The sequence below is a fragment of the Fusarium odoratissimum genome, assembly GCF_000260195.1.
Source record: "Fusarium odoratissimum NRRL 54006 unplaced genomic scaffold supercont1.24, whole genome shotgun sequence".
In the NCBI taxonomy this organism is placed as follows: Eukaryota; Fungi; Ascomycota; class Sordariomycetes; order Hypocreales; family Nectriaceae; genus Fusarium; species Fusarium odoratissimum.
In genome coordinates this window covers 43,020-62,954 of record NW_022158709.1, presented here as the reverse complement: position 1 = coordinate 62,954, position 19,935 = coordinate 43,020, and the positions used below count along the sequence as shown (strand labels likewise).

General features: G+C 48.7%; 8 protein-coding genes and 1 non-coding gene across 15 annotated transcripts; 4 read left to right on the top strand and 5 right to left on the bottom strand.

Moving 5' to 3' along the window:
- Positions 1 to 55: 55 nt before the first annotated feature.
- On the bottom strand, positions 56 to 129 carry FOIG_11935. Its single transcript has one exon. It is a non-coding gene; the product is annotated as a tRNA-Val (tRNA).
- A 287-nt stretch (positions 130 to 416) lies between these two features.
- FOIG_11934 (esterase/lipase) lies at positions 417 to 4,923 on the top strand. 2 transcript variants are annotated; one of them, XM_031212610.1, is made up of 2 exons: positions 417 to 528; positions 615 to 4,923. In XM_031212610.1, the coding sequence occupies exon 2, from the start codon at positions 1,345 to 1,347 to the stop codon at positions 4,693 to 4,695; it is 3,351 nt and encodes a 1,116-aa protein (XP_031057488.1). In that variant the 5' UTR covers positions 417 to 528; positions 615 to 1,344; the 3' UTR covers positions 4,696 to 4,923. The 2 variants fall into 2 exon arrangements, with proteins under 2 accessions (XP_031057488.1, XP_031057489.1); XM_031212611.1 differs by having other exon boundaries at positions 481 to 528; positions 601 to 4,923.
- FOIG_11933 (alpha-N-arabinofuranosidase) lies at positions 4,864 to 5,847 on the bottom strand (the record flags this gene model as incomplete). The annotated part of the gene is made up of 1 exon (XM_031212609.1): positions 4,864 to 5,847. One exon carries the CDS (start codon positions 5,845 to 5,847, stop codon positions 4,864 to 4,866), a length of 984 nt encoding a protein of 327 aa, XP_031057487.1.
- A 688-nt stretch (positions 5,848 to 6,535) lies between these two features.
- FOIG_11932 (uncharacterized protein) lies at positions 6,536 to 7,182 on the bottom strand (the record flags this gene model as incomplete). The annotated part of the gene is made up of 2 exons (XM_031212608.1): positions 6,536 to 6,969; positions 7,023 to 7,182. 2 exons carry the CDS (start codon positions 7,180 to 7,182, stop codon positions 6,536 to 6,538), a joined length of 594 nt encoding a protein of 197 aa, XP_031057486.1.
- Positions 7,183 to 8,033: 851 nt separating this feature from the next.
- On the top strand, positions 8,034 to 11,713 carry FOIG_11931 (osomolarity two-component system, response regulator SSK1). 4 transcript variants are annotated; one of them, XM_031212607.1, is made up of 4 exons: positions 8,034 to 8,471; positions 8,525 to 10,403; positions 10,461 to 11,062; positions 11,114 to 11,690. In XM_031212607.1, exons 2-4 carry the CDS (start codon positions 8,678 to 8,680, stop codon positions 11,309 to 11,311), a joined length of 2,526 nt encoding a protein of 841 aa, XP_031057485.1. In that variant the 5' UTR covers positions 8,034 to 8,471; positions 8,525 to 8,677; the 3' UTR covers positions 11,312 to 11,690. The 4 variants fall into 4 exon arrangements, with proteins under 4 accessions (XP_031057485.1, XP_031057484.1, XP_031057483.1 ...); XM_031212606.1 differs by having other exon boundaries at positions 8,034 to 10,403; positions 11,114 to 11,710; XM_031212605.1 differs by having other exon boundaries at positions 8,525 to 11,062.
- A 235-nt stretch (positions 11,714 to 11,948) lies between these two features.
- On the top strand, positions 11,949 to 14,374 carry FOIG_11930 (uncharacterized protein). Its single transcript, XM_031212603.1, has 2 exons — positions 11,949 to 12,503; positions 12,677 to 14,374. The coding sequence occupies exons 1-2, from the start codon at positions 12,081 to 12,083 to the stop codon at positions 13,217 to 13,219; spliced, it is 966 nt and encodes a 321-aa protein (XP_031057481.1). The 5' UTR covers positions 11,949 to 12,080; the 3' UTR covers positions 13,220 to 14,374.
- FOIG_11929 (uncharacterized protein) lies at positions 13,214 to 14,376 on the bottom strand. Its single transcript, XM_031212602.1, has one exon. It carries the CDS (start codon positions 14,238 to 14,240, stop codon positions 13,431 to 13,433), a length of 810 nt encoding a protein of 269 aa, XP_031057480.1. The 5' UTR covers positions 14,241 to 14,376; the 3' UTR covers positions 13,214 to 13,430.
- Positions 14,377 to 14,850: 474 nt separating this feature from the next.
- FOIG_11928 (uncharacterized protein) lies at positions 14,851 to 15,147 on the bottom strand (the record flags this gene model as incomplete). Its single annotated transcript, XM_031212601.1, has 3 exons — positions 14,851 to 14,970; positions 15,007 to 15,073; positions 15,131 to 15,147. The coding sequence occupies 3 exons, from the start codon at positions 15,145 to 15,147 to the stop codon at positions 14,851 to 14,853; spliced, it is 204 nt and encodes a 67-aa protein (XP_031057479.1).
- A 1,454-nt stretch (positions 15,148 to 16,601) lies between these two features.
- Positions 16,602 to 19,634, top strand: FOIG_11927 (uncharacterized protein). Of its 3 annotated transcripts, XM_031212599.1 has the most exons (5): positions 16,736 to 16,892; positions 16,947 to 16,959; positions 17,019 to 17,735; positions 17,852 to 18,001; positions 18,074 to 19,634. In XM_031212599.1, exons 3-5 carry the CDS (start codon positions 17,589 to 17,591, stop codon positions 18,245 to 18,247), a joined length of 471 nt encoding a protein of 156 aa, XP_031057477.1. In that variant the 5' UTR covers positions 16,736 to 16,892; positions 16,947 to 16,959; positions 17,019 to 17,588; the 3' UTR covers positions 18,248 to 19,634. The 3 variants fall into 3 exon arrangements, with proteins under 3 accessions (XP_031057476.1, XP_031057477.1, XP_031057478.1); XM_031212598.1 differs by having other exon boundaries at positions 16,602 to 16,959; XM_031212600.1 differs by lacking the exons at positions 16,736 to 16,892; positions 16,947 to 16,959 and having other exon boundaries at positions 16,963 to 17,735.
- Positions 19,635 to 19,935: the final 301 nt, after the last annotated feature.

Below are 19,935 nucleotides of genomic sequence, written 5' to 3'. Positions count from 1 at the left end.
TCACAGCCTCAAGGCGATCCCGACACTTGAAAAAGAGGCCAAAGGACAAAAAGTGTGGTTCCGCCCGGGATCGAACCGGGGACCTTCTCGGTGTTAACGAGATGCCATAACCAACTAGACCACGGAACCGAGGTATTTGATTGGATGGGAATGAGGGAATCAGTTGGGGTTCAAGATTGTGGTATTGGTGGAGGGCGATGAAGCTGTTGCGAAGTCACTCCATGGTTCACTTATACGGATGAAAGGAAAGCTCCAGTCTTATCTATCAGCCGGATAGATACATTAAGCAAACTCTCGTGGCGAGTTTATTGCATAAAGCCAAGTAACGCAATCCAAATTGCTATTATAGACATCCTACGACCGCTAAACACATGCTGTGGTTCGTTATGCGATACAGGCGACTATGAGATCAGGAACACAAACGGTCGAGCCGCAACAGATGGTCCCTTCTGTTTACTTGAGTCAAATCACATGCTTGAAGCATGGCATGAATAGATGGAAAGGCGTCACCAGTCATTCAAGGATAAGGTAAGTTCCATGTCTCAAAGTTCCGTTGTTTTGTTTTTTACCACCAATAATTCGCGTCTCAAGTCCAATAAGTGATTGTTTACTAGAGACATTCGGTAATCTTGTTATCATTTGAGGCATGAAGGGTCGTGTCAAGAGATTGAATGTTTTAAGACACTCGAAATTGGATGGCTTCTAGACCCTGGTAATCGCTATCAAAAGCTCCCCAAACTCGGAATATTCTGCTTGACACCCTCAGATAGCACTGCAACATCGAGGTCTGATCAGGTACAAAACTCAATTTATGAGGCGAATTACAACAGCGCGATCAGACACTAACAACTCACTAAGAGAGCAAGGATTTAAATTGATGAGTTGTCAAGCATCAAGTCGGGTCTTGGCAGGTACAGGCTCCTTTATCATGCAATCACATGCAAATCTGTTTCACATCTCGTCATCTCTTGAAGCGTCTCTGTCTCTGTCTTATTCCCCGTGTTATTCCATGTCGTCCAACCAGAATCACAAGCGACATGCCATTAGTCCTTTGTCACGTTCTTATCTACATTCCAACCATGTAATTGGTGTTTTTCGTGGCCACCCTTCAGCGTGTTCCATGTGTTGAGATTCATGACGCTAAAGTTGAACTACTCAAACTTCGCTCAAACCTCGTCTCGAAATAAGCCAGAAACACTCAGACCTCTCGTTTGTTATTATTCCCCATGAACAAACATTCGCAGTTTAGACTGGTATCATTCAGCTACAACTATCCCGTCATATCCCACCTTCTTTCGCCCCTCAACGCCATTACAATCGGGCTTCAATGACAAACGCTTCGCAATGGATAACTCAAGCATCATATCGGCCGAGGACCTCCCTCCGCAACCTGGCCGAACACTACTCCCCTCTCCAGTAGCTCAAGCCGTGAGTCTTGCAACTCGCTCAACATGCCTCGCTATTCGTCTCGGTTCCAGGGCCGGATCTTACGGTCTAAGTGCTGCAAAGGTAACCACTTTATCCTCCTTGGAACTTGCTCGCAGCATGGTCGAAACTGTTCTATCGCAAGCAGGAAGAGAAACACTCTCGCGGTCGCAAAGCGACATGTCTATCGTTGAAGCCGAATCCATCATCGAACGGAGTTTCGAGCATCTTCACCATGCCATGTCCCAGGCCGTCTTTTGGACGAGTGCAGGTTTTCACTTCACAAGTACAACTTTCTCGATGGCTTCAGGGATATCGCAGCTACTTCTGTCTTCACTCGATCAGATCTTCGGCTCAACTGATTCCTCTCGAGCCATTGCGAGTATCGTCACACTGATTAGACGGGAGTTCCATGACCCCGCCACCGGCATTCATGGGGATACTGTTGGTATCATGGATCTTGTGCTTGGGTTATGTGCTTTGGCATACCTACAAAGATGGTCCTGGAAGATGGTCGAAGAGGAAAAACGACGACAGGACTCCGAAGAGATCATATGGGACGTCGTTGTGTTAAACGATGGCGAACGTGTTGACATTCAAGATCGCATTACTCGAACACCAGCCTTCACGAGGCCGGCCGGTTCGACATCTCGGGACACAAGTCCTACCAATCTCCAGCAAGCCGTTATTGGTTCTCAATCCGCATCTTTTAAAGAAGAGGAAGCTGTCATCGACCAGCTCAAAGATGAAATGGTCAAGAAACTCCCTCCCGACACATCCGTCTCCATTTCCAACACAGTGTCATCGACACAAACAGTCACCATTGACGTTGACGGGCCTCGTCCATTCCCTTTACCTTTACTACCAGGTGCCGAGATCGTTGAGACCAAGGGATTGAGTAGTCAGGCAGGCCGTCGTACCAGTCAGATACTAAACGACCCTCCCGAAGCCTCCAGTTACCGTGTTGTCTATAGGCTCGAGCGATCAAGGACTGGTGACGTTTCCTTTCAGGGGTCTCAGGACATACCTGTCTCTGTGATTGATGTATCAAAGGGGGAGCCGGCCCCTGAGGTTCCAGCCAAAGAACCTCCCCAAGTGCCGAAGAAGGCGAGGACAACGGGAGCTAAGTCGCCTCCACCACAACGTTCAAGACCCGTCAAAAGTGCCAACGATCAAACATCCCGAACTTCTCCTCAGACCATACCAAAACCTCGAGCCAGTGTAATACGAGATGAAAAGGGGAAGTTCACACGACCAACTTCCGCGTCACCACCATCGTCGCCAGTAGAAATCAAGACTCCACAACGTGAAGCAAACCAGAAGAGACCTCGCGCACCTGTCAACTCCTCACAAGCCACCAATAAGACCACTGCCCCGCGAGAAAGCACTATAACTACCAGAAGAGTTTTACCCAAAAGGAAGTCAGATTCTTCGACAACGAGCCAGACAAGCGAGAAAAAGACTGGTCTCAGACAGGCTCTTCGAGATGGAAGTCAGTCAATCTCGAATATTTGGAACAAGGATTCACCGCCACCGGAAAGTAGACCTCGTCCACAGTCACGGATATCAACTGTTAGCAAGACTGGCAACAAACCCATGCATAGCCCGCGCTCTTCCTCGGATCAAAAGCGTATTGAGAAGGCGGAACTTATACCACGCAACCCTTCCCGTGCAAGCTATGTCTCCGTTCACGAACGTCGTCGAGATTCTATGATATCTCAAACAGATACGTACTCCATCCATTCAGGGTATGGCACCCCAACCCACTCTCCGAGTGTTTCGCTGAGCGGTGCCGCATTTGATTCGTCTTGGGTTCAGCAAGCCCAAAATGATGGTCTGCTTGCACCTCCTCCAATTTCTGCCGGTCACCGCAGGGTCCTTCGTAAGAGCCCAAGTCTTTGGAGCATGGCATCCAATGATTCACAATCATCGCTGGTCCTTTCATACTACCATCAAAAGAGCGCCTACACAGCGTCAGATGCACTTGGGGGTCTTCGACGTGATGGTACGGTGAATGGAATATTTCCTCAAGCACATGTACTTCGAAACATCACGAGGTATATGAGGTTCTCGTCTGCATCGTACGGTTCCGCGTTTCTCAAGTTCATGGGCATTTCGAAAGACATGCCCCTATTGAGAGCTTGGGATAGCACCCATACAGATGTCAGACACTTTGTCCATCATACTGAATCAGACACCCACAGTGTTCTTCTTGCCTCTATTGTTGATCCACAAGGAGGGACGGACTCTAGTGGTTCAACCGGTACTGGCGTTCCTTTGGTGCACTACATCTCCCTGGACCATGATGCTAAAGCAGTCGTGCTTGCTTGTCGAGGTACACTAGGTTTTGAGGATGTTCTGGCAGATATGACATGTGATTATGATGTTTTGACTTGGCGTGGTCGAGGCCACAAGGTACACAAAGGTGTTCATGCCTCAGCTCGTCGTCTTCTATACGGTGGCGATCGCCGCGTGCTGTTTACTCTCCGAGAAGCATTGCTCGAATTTCCATCTTATGGGCTTGTTCTCTGTGGCCATTCCCTCGGTGGCGCAGTGACGGCATTGCTTGGAGTGATGCTTTCCGAACCAAACCCAACAGGCACTGGCTTTGTGACTGCGATCGAGGGACCAGAACGGACTGTTGGTGATGAACTATCCGATGGGCTCCTACCTGTTCACTCTACGTTACCACCACGACGTCCTATACATGTGTATGCCTATGGGCCTCCCAGCACTATGTCAGCATCTCTACGTAAGAGAACGCGTGGTCTCATTACGACCGTTGTTCATGGAAACGACATCGTTCCATATTTGTCACTGGGAGTTCTGCACGACTTTCAGGCAGTTGCACTCGCTTTCAAGAATGACCAACAACAAGCCAAGGCGGAGATACGTCAACGCATATGGCAGGCCTTCCAGACTGGTGTAGCAGATAAGTGGTACGGAGGTTTGCCCTCTGTCCCATCTGGAGACTCCTCCAAATGGGGTCATTCAGTGTTGCAGGGCCTCAGAGCTGGTATGACGAACCGTAAGCTTGTGCCACCTGGAGAGGTTTTTACCATCGAGACACAACGGGTTTTGAGGCGAGATGCATTCTTGCTACCCGAAGAAGATCACATTGGAAAGCCAGCCCAGAGAATTGTGATGAAATATGTCAAGGATGTTGAGGAGCGCTTTAAAGAGCTGAGATTTGGAACGAGTATGCTGATTGATCATAACCCAGCTAGGTATGAGGAAGCCTTGAACAAGCTTCGTGTTGGAGTCGTGTAAGTGTAAGTGGGACTTTATGCTGATGAGTTACGATACGGAATGACTCGGAGGTTTTGTGATTTAGGTGTACAACAATATGGAGTGTTTCACGGCGGAATGACTTGGATATATGTGGTCTATTTACATCAATTGTATCTTTTTTTCTCATATGTGCAACGTTGTGAATATTTAATCAGCTGTAGTGGTGATGATCTTGCCATCATCGTCATAGAAGATCTCCTTGGCCTTGACAGATCTCAAGTGATCCACACCCTTGCTTAACTCGCAGTCGTGGTAGAAGAGATATGTCTTGCCCTTGAACTCAACAATGGAGTGATGTGTCGTCCATCCCAGCACAGGCTCCAGAATACGTCCACCGTAAGTGAAAGGTCCGTATGGGCTGTCTCCAGTAGCGAAGCACAGGAAGTGTGTGTCGCCTGTTGAGTACGAGAAGTAGTACTTTCCATTCCTCTTGTGCATCCACGCAGCCTCAAAGAAACGTCGGCCATGGTCATCTCCCAGGATGGGCTTGCCAGTCTCAGGGTCAAGGATCTGGATCTCCTTGACTTCGTCGGCGAATTGGTGCATGTCCTCAGTGAGCTTGGCTACTCTTGGTCCTTGGGCGGGAACACCCTCGCCGCTGACCTCCTTAGGACCCTGCCACTCGGGGTCAAAGATATCATTACCCTTCTGGTAGCATTGCAACTGCCCACCCCAAAGACCTCCGAAGTACAGGTACGCTTGTCCATCCTCGTCCACGAAGCTTGCAGGGTCAATACTGTAGCTTCCCTTGATGGGCTCTGGGTCGGGAGTGAAAGGTCCCTCAGGCTTGTCACCAACAGCAACACCGATGCGAAAGATTCCTTGCTTATCTCTGGCGGGGAAGTAGAGGTAGAATTTGCCGTTCTTCTCAGCGGCATCGGGAGCCCAGAGTTGCTTGGAAACCCAGGGGATGTCTTCTGTCTTTAGAACAACACCGTGGTCGACGACCTCAGCTGGTGGGTCGAGGCTCTCAGTGCTGAAGACATGGTAATCGGCCATGTCGTACTGATCGCCATTGTCGTTGAACTTGATATCGGTCTCACGGTCGTGGGAAGGATAGACGTAGATCTTGCCATTGAAGACATGCGCCGAAGGGTCGGCGCTGTAGACGTTGGTGATGAGAGGCGCCATGATGTATGACTTTTATGAGATGTAGTGTGTTGTTTGGTCGGAGGTGATGACTTGCAGTGGCTGAGAGAGAACTGCCTATTAATATTTGAATGAGAATTATAATATGATATGGATAATTGACCCCGCGTTGACTTGTAAATGCGACTTGAGGCTCATCTCAGTTGATTCATTTATCCAGTCAGGCCACGCAATTACCCGGGTTGAGTTCCACACCAGATGATCAAGTTAGAAAGCCAAGCCAAGCACCTCGGCATGATGCGTACGCTCTCAGTTGGAGAGAATAAGTCGATGAAACGGTGCGACGACTTGAATTAGCCGCCGGTAATAGATTCTGCCCGTTTAATTGTGGCGTATTTGTTCCTGGGCTATTTTACCCAAAAACATCGTGAGAGTTTTTGTGGTTGTTTCATCATATGTTGTCTGATATAACAGATTTGCCTGTTAGACACTAACAGCAGAATTTAGGCAAAATAGCTACAAAATGCCGGCATGTTTTTAATATGCATAATTCAGTTAGCTTGAGCCTTCAGGGTAAGTGGCAATGTGGTGCGGTAATTCATGGGATCGTCATTATCGACGTGTAATTCGTTGGCTAAAATAGAGAGGGTCTCTGTGGTTCTGGGTCGGGTCTTTGAGATCACCAGTTTGAGAGTGGGAGATGGGGTCGGATGAGAGAGATACTGCGGACCTAGAAGTCTTGGACTCCAGTCTCGCCTTGTCTTGTTGGTAGCTGTGCTGAGGATTCATCCTCATCTATCCAACTTGGTTCTTCATCGTCGAACCAGGCATCTTGAGCGTCTCGTCTGATCATGGTATCGAGATCTTCATCTGCGTCGACGGGCTTATAGTCAAAGTCCTCGTCTAGACCATGAACGAAGCGTTCTTCTAGGAACGCATGCCATAAGAGAAGACCATGGGCTTTGTCTGCTGCTGGTTTCTCCCATGGATGCTCAAGATCACCACCTGAGCTCTCAAGGTCACCTTCTTTCAGCCGCTTCAGTTTGGATTCTCCTCGCTGCAAGTCAGCCTCGAGGGTCCTGCCATAGCCTTTGGCTTTGCCCTCGGCTTCACGCTCCGAGGCTGACTGGAACCTCTTTACTAGCCGTTCGTACAGCACGGGATCTAGGGGCAAAGTCAGGTTGGGAGCTGGGGATGATCGAGTAGTACGGCTTTACCAGCGAGCTCGTGCTCCAGGTTATCAAAGTATGAGGGATGTCGACTGAGGTACTCTCGCCTTCGGTTCTGCGCTTGAATCTGTGCAGTCCGAGATGGAGATTTGGGTACGCGCGGGACGGGCTTGTCTGGTTGCTCGCCTAGAGGTTTTATAGGAGCCATGAGGATTTATCTGTGATATACAGTATTAATATTGTTGTAGTGACAAATATTGTAAGTTCTTAATGGTTGACCGACAGAAAGGTTGGTGTATGCTGGAGGCGAATTGATGCGCGCCCAATTATGTCAGCTTCTTGAGCTGTTCAGGTCCCCCACTTCTCATCATCCACCATTCGCAACATCTCGAAATATGAGATTGGCGTGTAACAAACAGCAAGACCTTATGTATTTGGTTGCCAAAAGCATATACTTGTTATGCACTCTTCTACTGTTACCGTTTCCTTGCTTTATACTCTCACCCAAGTCTGATACGTTGAAGAAAATCACTGATGAAATGGCTGCAATCACCTTCAGATTGTGTGTCATTCTTCAACAAAAAGAAGATACTCCAACCGGGGGAATATGCCGCCAAGCCTGACCTTTCTGGCGATGTCATGGAAAAGGGCCGCGTAAAGTTTGTTATGCTCCGGCTCCCAATGGCTTCATTGAAGGAGAAGCTGGGTCTGGGGTATCAAGCCACGGGGCACAAACGGCGCAATGCATGAGCAGCACTGCAGCATGTGAACTCATTGTTACATGTGAGATGTGACACAACCTCAAGAAATGGAATGATCTCAAGACGCCAGTTTTTGACTCTGAGAATCTCTTGACGAGAGATTCAGATTGACAACAGAGTCCAAAAATCAGCCCCAACGTCGAATGGACCAGGGACCCATCTTTAAAGAAGACTTTCGGAAGCCTGTTGTCAATATTTGACAGGTGAAGCGATGGTCTGAGCGGAAAATAAGTCGAATTGACCTGGATGACCCCTGTCGATGGAGACGCTCGGGTGGTTTTTGAATGGATGTAACCATCTCGAATGGGTGCAATGAGCTAGCTGTGCATTGTACGGAGTACAGCTCGAGCCAATGCAGGCTCGGCTTAAAATTACCTGGCCAAAAAAACGAGCGCGCAATCACGATCATAACGAGGCCCGAAAGCACGCCTAAAAACCAAGCTTGCTTGCCTGCTTGTGCTTGTGCTTGTGCTTGATATCCTGGGGGGAAAGCTTTGGCTCTGGATCCCATCGACACTGCAACAGCGGATCTACCCCTTGGAGATTATTATTTTTTTTTTTACTTCCGTGATATCCATGACAGGCATTTTCTCTTCTTTTACCTGACTCTGGTCTTCATTCTTGAGATCGTCAGGTTCTTTTATTCCCCTTTTAATCCTTATCGGCCTCGCTTGTTGATACCCTGTTCCGAGAGCTTTGCCTGTCTGCTTGTCCATCGATAATATTGCGAAGCTCGGTACAGACCATTCACTCGCAATTTTTGCTGTCTTCACTCATTCGCTCATTCAGTATTCGTCTCCTTTGTCTAGATTAATTCTTTAACCGAATTTCGCCAACAGTTGGGCCGTTGTCTTAGTCTCCCTGTTATATCACCTCACCTTCGAAACTCCGACTCCACGTCCCGGTCGCGTCCTGCCACCAAAGGATGCCAATGTCGACCTAATGGGAGCTACTGATATCGCCTCGCGCCTTCGAGCCAAGTTCACCAAAAGGAGACACTCGACGGCAGGTTCACAGGCATCTTCCAGTCGGAGCATTACCGACACCACCTCGTCGTCGTTCGGGAGTCGTCACTTATGGGATCGCGATCGTTCTCGAGCTCGTGACGGAGACGGGGACCACTCGTCTCAGCGGGCTGTGAGCAATTCGAGGGGCACCGTGAGTAGCCGACGTGGCATGACAACGACGCCTGATGGTTCGCATCGACAACGAGAAGATGGCGATGACGTTGCAAAGCTCGAGGGTTCTCGAGAGGTTTCAGAAGCAGCAAAGTCAAGCTCAAACTCAAACTCAAATTCAGAGTCGGCAGCCAAGAGTTCCTCGGAAATAGGTGCTGAAGCAGCGGTCCCACCCGCTAACGACAATTCCACAGCGCCCGACACCACGAGCGAGCCACTGAAACAGCCGTCTCCGCCTATAGATCAGCAGAGCCTCGATGACCTGGATGAAGAGCCTGATACAACCGCCACTAGCTCTAGCGACCAGCTCCCGCCCCATAGCGATCTGCACCCGCCACAACCTCATCCAAGACTTCACTTCAATCAACCTCCATTGCTCTCTCCGTCACTTCATCCTTCGGAACAGCCTTCACCATCGCGTCAGCGCCAGGCAAGCTCCAATCTCGACCGTATCCACGAAGACTCCCAGGACTCGGAACCCCCGTCACCTACTGCGCGCCCAAGAAAGGTCGCAAATCTTGAGTTGGACGCTGGTTCTGAGCTTGCTGGTCACAATGACGACGACGTGTTGAGTCTCGACCAAGCCCCCAACTCTCCAAAGTCTGCCGTCTTTGTGCCTCTGGCGGCAGGAACCTCGACGACATTTGTCGCAACGTCTCCTGGTCTTCCACAAGCTGGAACCCCTGGCTCTTCGTCACGACCAGCCCCGCCGCCCCGACGACAAAGCTTGCTGTCGAATCGCCAGACGACTTTGATTAATACGCTCCTTTCACCATCCGCAAACGAACCCGGATACAATCAGACCAGCTCATACGCGCCTATCAACGGAAATATGGTGACCCGAAAGATCTGGGTCAAGCGACCTCATGCCTCGCCGACCCTCGTTACCGTCAACGAAGACGACCTGGTCGATGATGTCCGCGATATGATTCTACGTAAATACTCAAACTCACTCGGTCGAAGCTTCGACTCTCCAGACATCAACATACGCATTATTCCTCGCGATCAACATTCAGAACGTGTTCTCAACCCTGAGGAGCCAATGGGCCGGACTCTTGATGCTTATTATCCAGGTGGACAAACCGTTGAAGAAGCTCTTGTAATTGACATTCCAAGACGTGCGCCTAAAGCTTCCCCGCGCCCCGTCGTTCCAGCATATGTTGGTAACATCTACTACAGCGAGGACGGTCGGCCTACAGAAACAAGCGATGGCTACTTTCCTTCCGTCGCCGCCCATCCTGGCGCTGTCGGCTCACCACATCTTCCAGTTGCAGTTCCGGCGCATGTTAATCCTCAGGCCCCGCACTCAATCGCAGTATTAGGGACTGGCCATATCCCACCTATCCCATCGCCTGGTAGATCACGCGCATATCGCGATCGTCCGGATCGTCCCAGATTAGGCCGCACTCATACATCGTCGCCAACACTGATTGCTAATGGCTCTGCCGTGTCACTGGCTGCCGCCGCCGCCGCGAATCATGCGAACCATGGTACGCAACACTTCAACCCGAGGCTACCGCATTCACGAACTCATTCAAACTCTTCAGATCAACCTGGTATGCCACCTGCTGCCCCTCCTCTACCGACACCTCCCGCCCCCGAGCCTTCGGCAGTTCGCGTATCGACACCTCCAGTCAGGCCAGTTTCACCTCGACCTACGGCGAAAACCAAGAAGAGTAAAAAGGCCGAACACCCTAGTTTACCGCCGGGCATGCTCAATGGCGGCGTGCCTCCTATCAATGTCCTGATTGTGGAAGATAACCCTATCAACTTGAAACTTTTGGAAGCCTTTGTGAAGCGCCTCAAGGTGCGATGGTCAACCGCCATGAATGGACGAGATGCTGTAAAGAAGTGGAGGAGTGGTGGATTTCACTTGGTTCTGATGGATATTCAACTTCCAGTCATGAACGGTCTCGAAGCGACTCGTGAAATTCGAAGATTAGAACGAGTTAACTCGATTGGTGTCTTTTCATCATCTCCCGATGGTGTGGTCACGACGGAAAACCCTGACGAACTAGACGACAAAGACCGCCTGGAGAATCCTTCCTTGTTCAAGAGTCCTGTGATTATTGTCGCTTTGACTGCTAGCTCCTTACAGAGTGACCGACACGAAGCTCTAGCCGCTGGCTGTAACGACTTTTTGACCAAGGTATGTAGATCGCACTGACAAGCAGAGATAAGTAGCTAACTCATGATACAGCCCGTCAATTTTGTCTGGCTAGAGCGCAAGGTAATGGAATGGGGTTGCATGCAGGCCCTCATCGACTTTGACGGCTGGCGCAAGTGGAAGGAGATTTCTCAAGAAGCTGAGGAGACCGCCGCTGCTAAGAAGGCTGCAGTCGCAGCAGCCAAAGCCAAATCAAAGAAGAACCGACTCTCGATGACCAAGCCCGGTTGATAGCGCCAGTTGGATTTACGAAGATACATGCTTCCGCACAACAGGTCCGGTCTTGACATTAAAATATACGCCAGGAAACAACAAATATTCTGGTAAAATTCGAGATGAGCCAAAAACGAGTCATTGGTATTATTCACCCGCCGAGGCAACAGCAAACATGAGTTGCCTCAAAGATCTGTCTGCTGCCTATAGTTTTCGCCATAGGATTAATGTTTGGCATTTGATGTTTGTTGGGAGCTGGGTAAGAAGGGAGTTGTATAATGGACGCAAAGCATGATGGCGCAGGTAACAGATACATATGAATACCAATGTTTATAATGCCATGAGACTTGAATAATACATGTCGAGAAGACGCAAGCTATAGTTCGAAGCTGCAGAGTTAATGATGTTTCTGACGAGGTGAATCTAGAGCTCGAGTAAGCTTCAGTGAACGAGATAAGTCCAGTCCATATATTGTACCGAGCTTTGAGACTTAATTAATTAATTAATTAATTAATTAATTACTTCTCATCTCATCTCTTGGACAAGAGCTTCCATCACTGTCCCACTGGCTTCCGCCCCATCTTGTGTGGATCGCGAGGTTGGTGATGTCGGGCCGGATAATTAAACCCTCCGGGTGATGAAAATTACTGCACACTTGGAACAGCATTAAACATCTCCAAACAAGTGCAGCCTTTTCCGACCTGACATCCAACCAATTCTAATCAATTGGTCCTGGGTCGCATGTAATGCAGCAGAGAGTCAGAGAGAATCTGAAGCCGCTGTAACCATGCCTCCTCGAGTGCGCGGTGCATCGACGCCGCTGGCTGGCCTCGATGCCACCATTTCCCTCTCCACGAGGACCTCCTCGTCTCCGTTCCTCCGAACCTTCTCGACAACGCCATGCCGCGAAAAGATGAGCAAAGGTCGTGCGCAGATGTTCGAGTGGTTGAACTCAGGCAATGGCAGAAATCTCGCCGAGCCTGGCAACGGTCCTAATTACCTCGGTCCTCACAATGATCAGCCTTTTCCTCTCAACCCCCTCTTCCGAAGTCAGCCTGTGCTCTCTGATGCGACGAGGGAGATCATCTATGAGAAGGTGACGGCGAAGGGCATGTCTCTGAAGGCGGTGTCTGCTGAAATGCACATCGACGTGAGGAGAGTTGCTGCTGTTGTGCGACTGAAGGAGGTTGAGAAGCAATGGCTCTCCGAAGTAAGTACCATCCCAGTGAAGCTCTATCTGCCCTGCTATATGATGAGACCAAACAAAATTTTCGATTAGTCTTGAAGACACATACATGGTTATCCTTTTAATACTCTGATAGCATCATCTGATTTTGGGCTTGCTTTTTTACTCTTCCGATAGCAATGCTAACCAACCTCAAGGGCAAGCAATTAGCAACACCTTACGCCAAGGCAGTTATGAAGATGCTACCCAAGACACATTACAATGAAGGCGAGGAGAATATACCTCACGAGCCTATCAACGAGATTCACGTACACAACCTTACTCTGCAACAACTATTCACACCAGTGTCTGAATCCCGCCACTTCACAAGAGAAGACGCCGCCAAGGCCTTCCACGACAACATGCTCTCCGCCGATCAGCGATCACCTCAACCCGAGCTCATCAAGATGGAGCAAGACATCATCAAGGGCACTGCACGACCAGAGGCAGTAGCCAAGTTCCAGGCAGTCACACAGGCAGACGAGGACAGAGTAGCCAAGAAGATTCTGAACGAGCGCAGGCGTGAGGAGGAGCGAACGAAGCGCGTCAAGACAGATCGCTACGAGTTCCGATTTAAGGAGATCAACGTTGATGATGTTGGTCGTGATGGTCGATCAAGGAAAGGTACTGGTTGGCGGTATGGTGCGCCGTTCGAGGACCGCAAGCGTGGGTTGGTCAAGATTCCTACGTCAGTGCCTTGAAGTGTATGAATATTTATGGGATATGGGGTGGCGAAACTGTACTATACGAATACCAACGCCATGTATTAATTAGACATGGACTGTATACTCGTCCAGAGATGATGAATAGCGCTTGCATTTTTGTATGTGATCCTCTATAAACATGCTCAACCTGTGCCATTGACGTTGATGTTCATCATAGTCCTGAGTCGTCATTCATAACTCATCGACACTACTGCCTGCTCTCCTCGGGCACGATCAAGTTCTTTCGAATCTGCTCAAGATCCTCCACTGTCAGACCACAGTTCTTTACCACATACTCCTCGACAGAGCCATGTTGTTTACGAAGTGCTTCCAAAGCAGCAAGCATGTTCTCGGGCTTGGCTCCCAGTAATCGTTGAGCACCTTCGGGGTTGGCTCTCAGTTCAGGACTCTTCATCACAGCAGCAAGAAGCTCCTCACGAAAGTCACCAAGGCCAACCTCAGTCAAACCATACTCATGAGCAATAGTGCCTTCATCCACGCCGCATATAGACAAGATGAAAGCGCAGACTACACCAGTTCTATCCTTGCCTGCAGTGCAGTGGATGAGTAGGGGTGAAGGATCCGGTCTGGCAAGATGTGAGAGAATAGTGTTGATAGAATCCGTTCCCGTCTCCCAAATTCCCCGATACGCCTCAACAAATCCCTGACTCCCTTCGGCGGTGTAATTCCGAAAGCGCAATGCAATAGCCTCCGGACCGTAATCCTCGTCTAAGAACACCGGAGTAAAGACCCGTTGGGCGCCGGGCCACTCTCGGGTTCCTGTAGCGTAGCGCTCGATCTCAGTTCGCGAGCGCAGGTCGTAGACGTGTGAGATCTTGAGGTCCTGTAGCGCCGAGACGCCGTCTTCGGTGAGACGGGATGGCTCTGCTGAGCGGAAGATGAGGCCGGATCTGATTGTGTATCCGGGGCGGGACTTTATAGGCAACGGATGGCCCCCGAGATCTCGGAAGTTTGCGACGCCGGCGATGGGATGGAAAGGAGGGCCGAGGTTTGCCATGATTTAGATGTGGTAGAGTAGTTGGATAGTGATGATTTTTGCTAAGATCTATTACAGGTAGAATTATTATTGCAGTGGCCCAAGGCAGACCTTGTCAACAAGAGAGCCAGTTCACATATGGCGGTTGTTGGTGGAGGTGGGGCGTCATAAATCATGCCTCGGTCCAGAGACGGGTATAAGTCACTGCCAAATCTAGAGCCTCTTACAACTAAACGATGTTTCTGTTTAAATATTATCCATTCGTTGTCTAGACACGTAAGTTTAGACTAAAGCTTTGTCTCATTTTGGAAGTTACAAGTTTGTCCATGTCCACAATCACATAGACCTAGCACTGGTAGGCCAGCAATAAAGAGTCACTTTGAAGGCAATGTTGTTAAAGAGCGTGAGTAGTTGGATTTTCTATGGGAAACAAAGGAAAGTAAATCAAAGCAAGCGCGAGCCCCTCTTCTAAGTTTTTGAAAGACCAGGTATTTTAAGCAAAAAGCCCAAGGCGAACGTCCTCCAACTCCTAAGATCTAGGCCATCCACTTCTCCTACTAATACAAGCTGAAACAGTCTGCAAGAAGCGAAAGATAAGACCTCAGTGTCAAATCTACCTGAGTCTGATGTCCTAGGTCTTAACAGTAGATACAGCTTCTGCAGCGAGGGACCTGACAGGCAGGACATAGAGGATTATTGTCGATGCTCTGCCAGCCGCAGTCGCAGTTGCACTACATGGATTAGCGTTGCTCTAATATGTTAGAAATTAGAATTCCGGTTGACTTACGCATTGCCATTGGGACAAGCCGTCGACGAGCTGTCCACGGTTGCCAGCAGAGCAGGCGGTGGAGGCGCTGGAAATTGTTAGAGACTACTTATGTCGGTAATGGTAGTGGATGTTTCGGACTCACAAGTTGATGGCAGCCATGGCTAATGGTATTGTTGGGTTGTTTAAGTAGTAGAGTTGAGTCTTTGAGCTAAGAGATGTAGTGTTGGTATCCGTAGACACAAGATGTGCTATAGTCTTGATGAGGTTTGGTGAGTGAAGAAGTGTGTTGGTATCATGATCAGAGATATGCAGATGGCCATGGTTATATAGAAATCTATGAACAATTCAATTCAAGGCGTATATGATCCAGAGGCCTGTAAGTTCCGAGTTCCATCCAGCAACAAGTCCATTGTAGTTGGCACAAATCACACGAGATGAAGTCCAAGTCAGTGAACAACAGGGATTAAAGTTCGAGGCGATAGCAGTGCCACCATTGGTACTATAGCTGCGATGATTATCTGCTTGAAAGCAAGTTTCCATCTTGTTAGTGGGAATACGAAGCAAGTTTGCAATAGTCATTGTTTGGCTGAGAAGCGAGGGAGATAGGATGAAAGAGGGATGCCTCAGGGGGCTACTACAGGACGATTGAGCATAGCCCTGTTTCTGGAAGATTTAGGCTCATTGTTCTTCGCAAATTCGAAACACTTGATTAGGTTTGTTTGTTAGATCAAGGCAGCGACTATGAATCAGTCAGGAGTCTTGTTTAGGATGGAGTCTCGTCCCGTATGCGAGGCGATGCTGGAAACTAGACTGTGCCCCAACAGCATGCAGTTACAGCTAGGCAAGATTATGGGGAATAATACGGCATTTAATTCATTCTATCATCCTAACTCGCCTCGTATTCACGGACCCTACAGAGGAACCGTTCCCTCAATTCAATGTTGAGGCTCTGCGTGGATGCGGCTCAAAATCTCATGTGACTCAACGAATTGGTTGGTAGGCTGAGTCAATTGAAACAACACCGCCCCCCGCCTGTTCCCTGCCAGACCATGTGGCTTTCTAGCCAATGACGTCCAATCGATCACTGTCTCAGGCATGAGTTTATTCGTCCCGTCTCTAACTCCTCAGAAGCGAGGGCTGGAGTGATAATGGCACTGCCAATATGAGCATTTCAACATCGTATCTTCTCTCGCACTTCTGGGATTCTAATCCTCGTTATTGGGTTTAGCGTTTACCGGAAACACCGTATTACTCGAGGCATCTGCAGCCAAGAACGATGATGCTACACATGTTCCTGTATAAATCCGGGGTTTTGGGTGAAGCAAGTCTACCCTATTCTCAGCACTTTCAACGATCACATTAAAGTCATGGTGAGGAAACAAATTAACATAGCCTCGTAAACTATCAAGGGGATAAGCTTATTCGATTGACTCAGGCAACGATGGTTATCCTCGCCAACAGTGGAGACGTGCTTGTCATGAGTGAGATGGTTGGAGCTATCCAACCCAATCAACACTTTGGTCCCTCGTTTTCTCACCGACTTCCCAAAACCGCATCAACCACATTGGACTTCTCATGGAGATTAGCGTAGTCAACTCACATGCCACTCTTACGAACATGTGATTTTCAACTCAAGTTAATTTCCCACTTGTCTCATTATGTGAATCTCAAAAAGTCACGCTTGAAATTGTCATGCGCGCCATTAATTTCGCTGACTAACTTGGTAAGCCTCAACCAATATGATGACCTCAAAACTTCGAGAACTCTTCTTTATCAGCACTAGTTTCTCGAGAACACCTGATCTAAAACATTTGCATTTTCAACGATGCACATTTCTGAACCACAGGTCGAATTCCGTTTTTGTTTACGGGGCGACAATATTGCAGGGCGGTCGTGATAGTGATGTAAGATCTCAGTTCGAACTGTTGGCGTTGACGTTGACGTTGAACTTTGAAAAGACCCAAACTCAAGGTTGGAAATTACCCGCTAAACTGATAAGCTTTAACAACTCATCCGCTAACAATTTTCAGCTCAGCATGACTTTCTCTTCCTTGGTTGAAGGGATCATAAGGCGGTCTCTAAGAACGGAAGTTCAATAATCCGAAGCCTTTGGAACAGAGACTCAGGGTCTAGATGTCAGAGTCAGGGGTCATACAGCAACTAAAACAAGCTTGCTTTGAACTACGTCATAGGTCATATCAGTGAATCACGACAATTTCCAAGGGTGAAATTAGATTCTCTTAAGTTTTAGGTCGATCTCGCTTCTTAGGTCGCAGGAATGACGGCAGAGGCTTCCCCTTCCGTACGCTATTAATTAACTGGCGGTCTACCCTACGAACGAGTTTTTCGCCAAGGTTGACAATTTGCACGCCCAGTCAAAGTGACGCTTCAGTGACCAGCTCATTTTCTTGACTCATCCTAATAAACCCGCGATCCTCTTTCTTTTGCGTCTGAGTCTGCGATCAACTAATCACTGACCCGCTCAGACCGACGATAACCTCATCTCGTCAATCTTTTCTCGTAATATCCACCCCCTTTGCGACCCCGTTCGAATTGCCGACACAAAGCAAACCAAAGCGACCAAAGCGACCAAAGCGACCATGGGTATCAAGGATCTAGCTATTAGCTATGTGGTGTTTTCCACCATCCACTTGTTCCTATTCGCACTGGCTCTGACCACTATCGGTTTGTATGGTACCGACCTTCATAATGCGAACAAACAGGGCAAATACTCTGATTCTAAGTGGGTGAGTGACTCGCTCCCTCCGTTCGTCAACGTGCAAATGCACATTGTTACAATGCAATACAATACAATACAATACAATACAATACAATACAGTGCTGACAAAAGTTCAATGCACAGGTCTACGCCGTGGTCGTTGGTAGCATCTCCGCCGTGACGTGTGTACTCTACTTTATCCCGTTTGTACTGCGTGTCGCCGGCTTCGTTGTCGCGATATGGGACTTTATTCTATTCGTCCTCTGGATCGCCCTCTTTGGCGTCTTTGGCAAGGTACGTTCTATCATCAAGTGCTTACTGCAAACGATCGGCGGCATCATTTGGCTGACATTGTGAAACCTGCAGATGTACATCAATGAGGACGCCGAGGGTGACGGTGGTGTCAGACGCATGAAGAACGCGGTCTGGGTCGATCTCGCCAGCGCCCTACTCTGGCTCATTGCTACCTTGGCGGCCCTGTCCTACTGGTGGAAGCACCGTGACACTCGATCCCGCTTTACTGGCCGCGCTCGCGTCTGATCAAACACAAACGAGCGCATCAAATCCCCTCAGAAAGAGACGGCCATATTGAGGATGGTTGCATATGGGATACACAAATGTAACTCACGACGGAGATATTCGGCAATGGTAATGGAACGGTAATGGGAGGGAGGCCTGCAGGACGGGCTGTTTGTGTGGGCGTGTTTTGTGTGTCTGTATGCTGGGATGGGAATGGATGAGATGAGATGAGATGTTGGCACGACTTTGATACCATTGTTTTCTTCTGTGTTTCCTTGCTTTTCCTTTTTCGACAAAGACTGCTTGTTCCTGAAACACTAATACCTGCATCGAACTCAAAATTTATCACTATCAACTGAATCGAGAATATCACACTTATTAGTGCAACCATCTACGGCAGCCTCCCGTACGGCGTGCAACATCCTTTGTGAGATGGGTGGCTAGATCTACCAATGGCCACCGGCATGAGTGAAACTTGCTTAACCAATGGACAGTCAACGGGCAGTCACTGTAAGATTCATGCTGTGAAATCACCATGGACATTGGCATTGGCAATACAAAGCCAAGAAAGTGCAGCTTGCCGAACCACCGTTTACGCCAAGACAGAGTGATATCCGAGATACCCTTTCGTAGTACCCTGAAGAGCGTCGATATGGCACCACCACGGAGAAGGATGTTGCACCAGTTCGACCAGGACCTAAAGCAGAAAAGAGAGAGAGAGAGTAAAGAGGGGCGAGCGTCGATCGTCGATCGTGGACAGGCTCGCCTCCAACGCTTCCGAGGGGTGATGTGACGATGACGGATTTTTTCTCAGAGGGAGAAGGGGTCTTTTCCTTTTTTCAAGGGTCTGGCGTTTGACTAGCTGCATCTACCGCTCTGACCTTTGTGTCTTGACCCTGACCCTCAAGGGATTAGGATTTTCAACTCACGGGCAAAAGCAAGCGGCGCTTGTGAGCGGGCCAAGCCAAGCTACTCTCTTGCCATGACGTCGATCAGATGCCTGATGGAAGCTTCAAGTGGGGGCCGCTTCTAAAAGCCCGTTTGTTTTTGGTGCAAGGATCTGTTGATCTCTTGTCTTCTTTGTTGATACCAGCGGAGATGTTGGGCAGCGTTGCTGGTGATGTGAGTGTTGATCGTAGCCTGTAGAGGCGGTAAGTTAAGCGATAAGAAATGCACGTGGGAATATTCTACGACATTTGACATTGAATACGAGCGGTCAAATGCTCAAATGTCTCATTTATACCGTCTTTTTTTTGGTTGATGGTGGTTGTGAGTGAGCAAGTTGTAGTGTGGTGATACGAGGGTCTAAGATTGCGAATACCCATAATGGGAATTGTTAGCAAATGCGATAATAAGTTCCTGAATATAATACTGACCACGTATTATTCACCCAAGAACTGACCTTGCATGTACATAATACCTATAGTACGGTACATACATGCATGCAAAATTGTCTCTCCACAAAGAGTGACTGTGACAGTCTTCCAAGACTTGGAAATCAGAATATTTCGCGGAGTCGGATAAATACACCGTTCAAACGGCGTCATTGACCAAAAACAAACCAAGGAGGGGTCTTGTTTTCAAAGGGTCCCTACAGCAAATCTCAGGGACTAATTCGTTAGTTTGCTGCGTCTAGGACGTTGACCGCGAGTTCTAATTCGTCTCTGCAAACGCATCGTCACTTTTTCATCTGAGTCTGGCGTGGACGG

What these genes read in the sequence shown, in the direction of transcription:
- FOIG_11934 (XM_031212610.1), top strand. Translation starts at nt 1,345, where the DNA reads ATGGATAACTCAAGCATCATATCGGCCGAGGACCTCCCTCCGCAACCT.
- FOIG_11931 (XM_031212604.1), top strand. Translation starts at nt 8,678, where the DNA reads ATGGGAGCTACTGATATCGCCTCGCGCCTTCGAGCCAAGTTCACCAAA. An exon ending in GTAACGACTTTTTGACCAAG is followed by an intron (nt 11,063 to 11,113) that starts GTATGTAGATCG and finishes CTCATGATACAG; the next exon opens with CCCGTCAATTTTGTCTGGCT.
- FOIG_11930 (XM_031212603.1), top strand. Translation starts at nt 12,081, where the DNA reads ATGCCTCCTCGAGTGCGCGGTGCATCGACGCCGCTGGCTGGCCTCGAT. An exon ending in AGAAGCAATGGCTCTCCGAA is followed by an intron (nt 12,504 to 12,676) that starts GTAAGTACCATC and finishes ACCAACCTCAAG; the next exon opens with GGCAAGCAATTAGCAACACC.
- FOIG_11929 (XM_031212602.1), bottom strand. Translation starts at nt 14,240, where the DNA reads ATGGCAAACCTCGGCCCTCCTTTCCATCCCATCGCCGGCGTCGCAAAC.
- FOIG_11927 (XM_031212598.1), top strand. Translation starts at nt 17,589, where the DNA reads ATGGGTATCAAGGATCTAGCTATTAGCTATGTGGTGTTTTCCACCATC. An exon ending in AATACTCTGATTCTAAGTGG is followed by an intron (nt 17,736 to 17,851) that starts GTGAGTGACTCG and finishes TTCAATGCACAG; the next exon opens with GTCTACGCCGTGGTCGTTGG. An exon ending in TCTTTGGCGTCTTTGGCAAG is followed by an intron (nt 18,002 to 18,073) that starts GTACGTTCTATC and finishes TGAAACCTGCAG; the next exon opens with ATGTACATCAATGAGGACGC.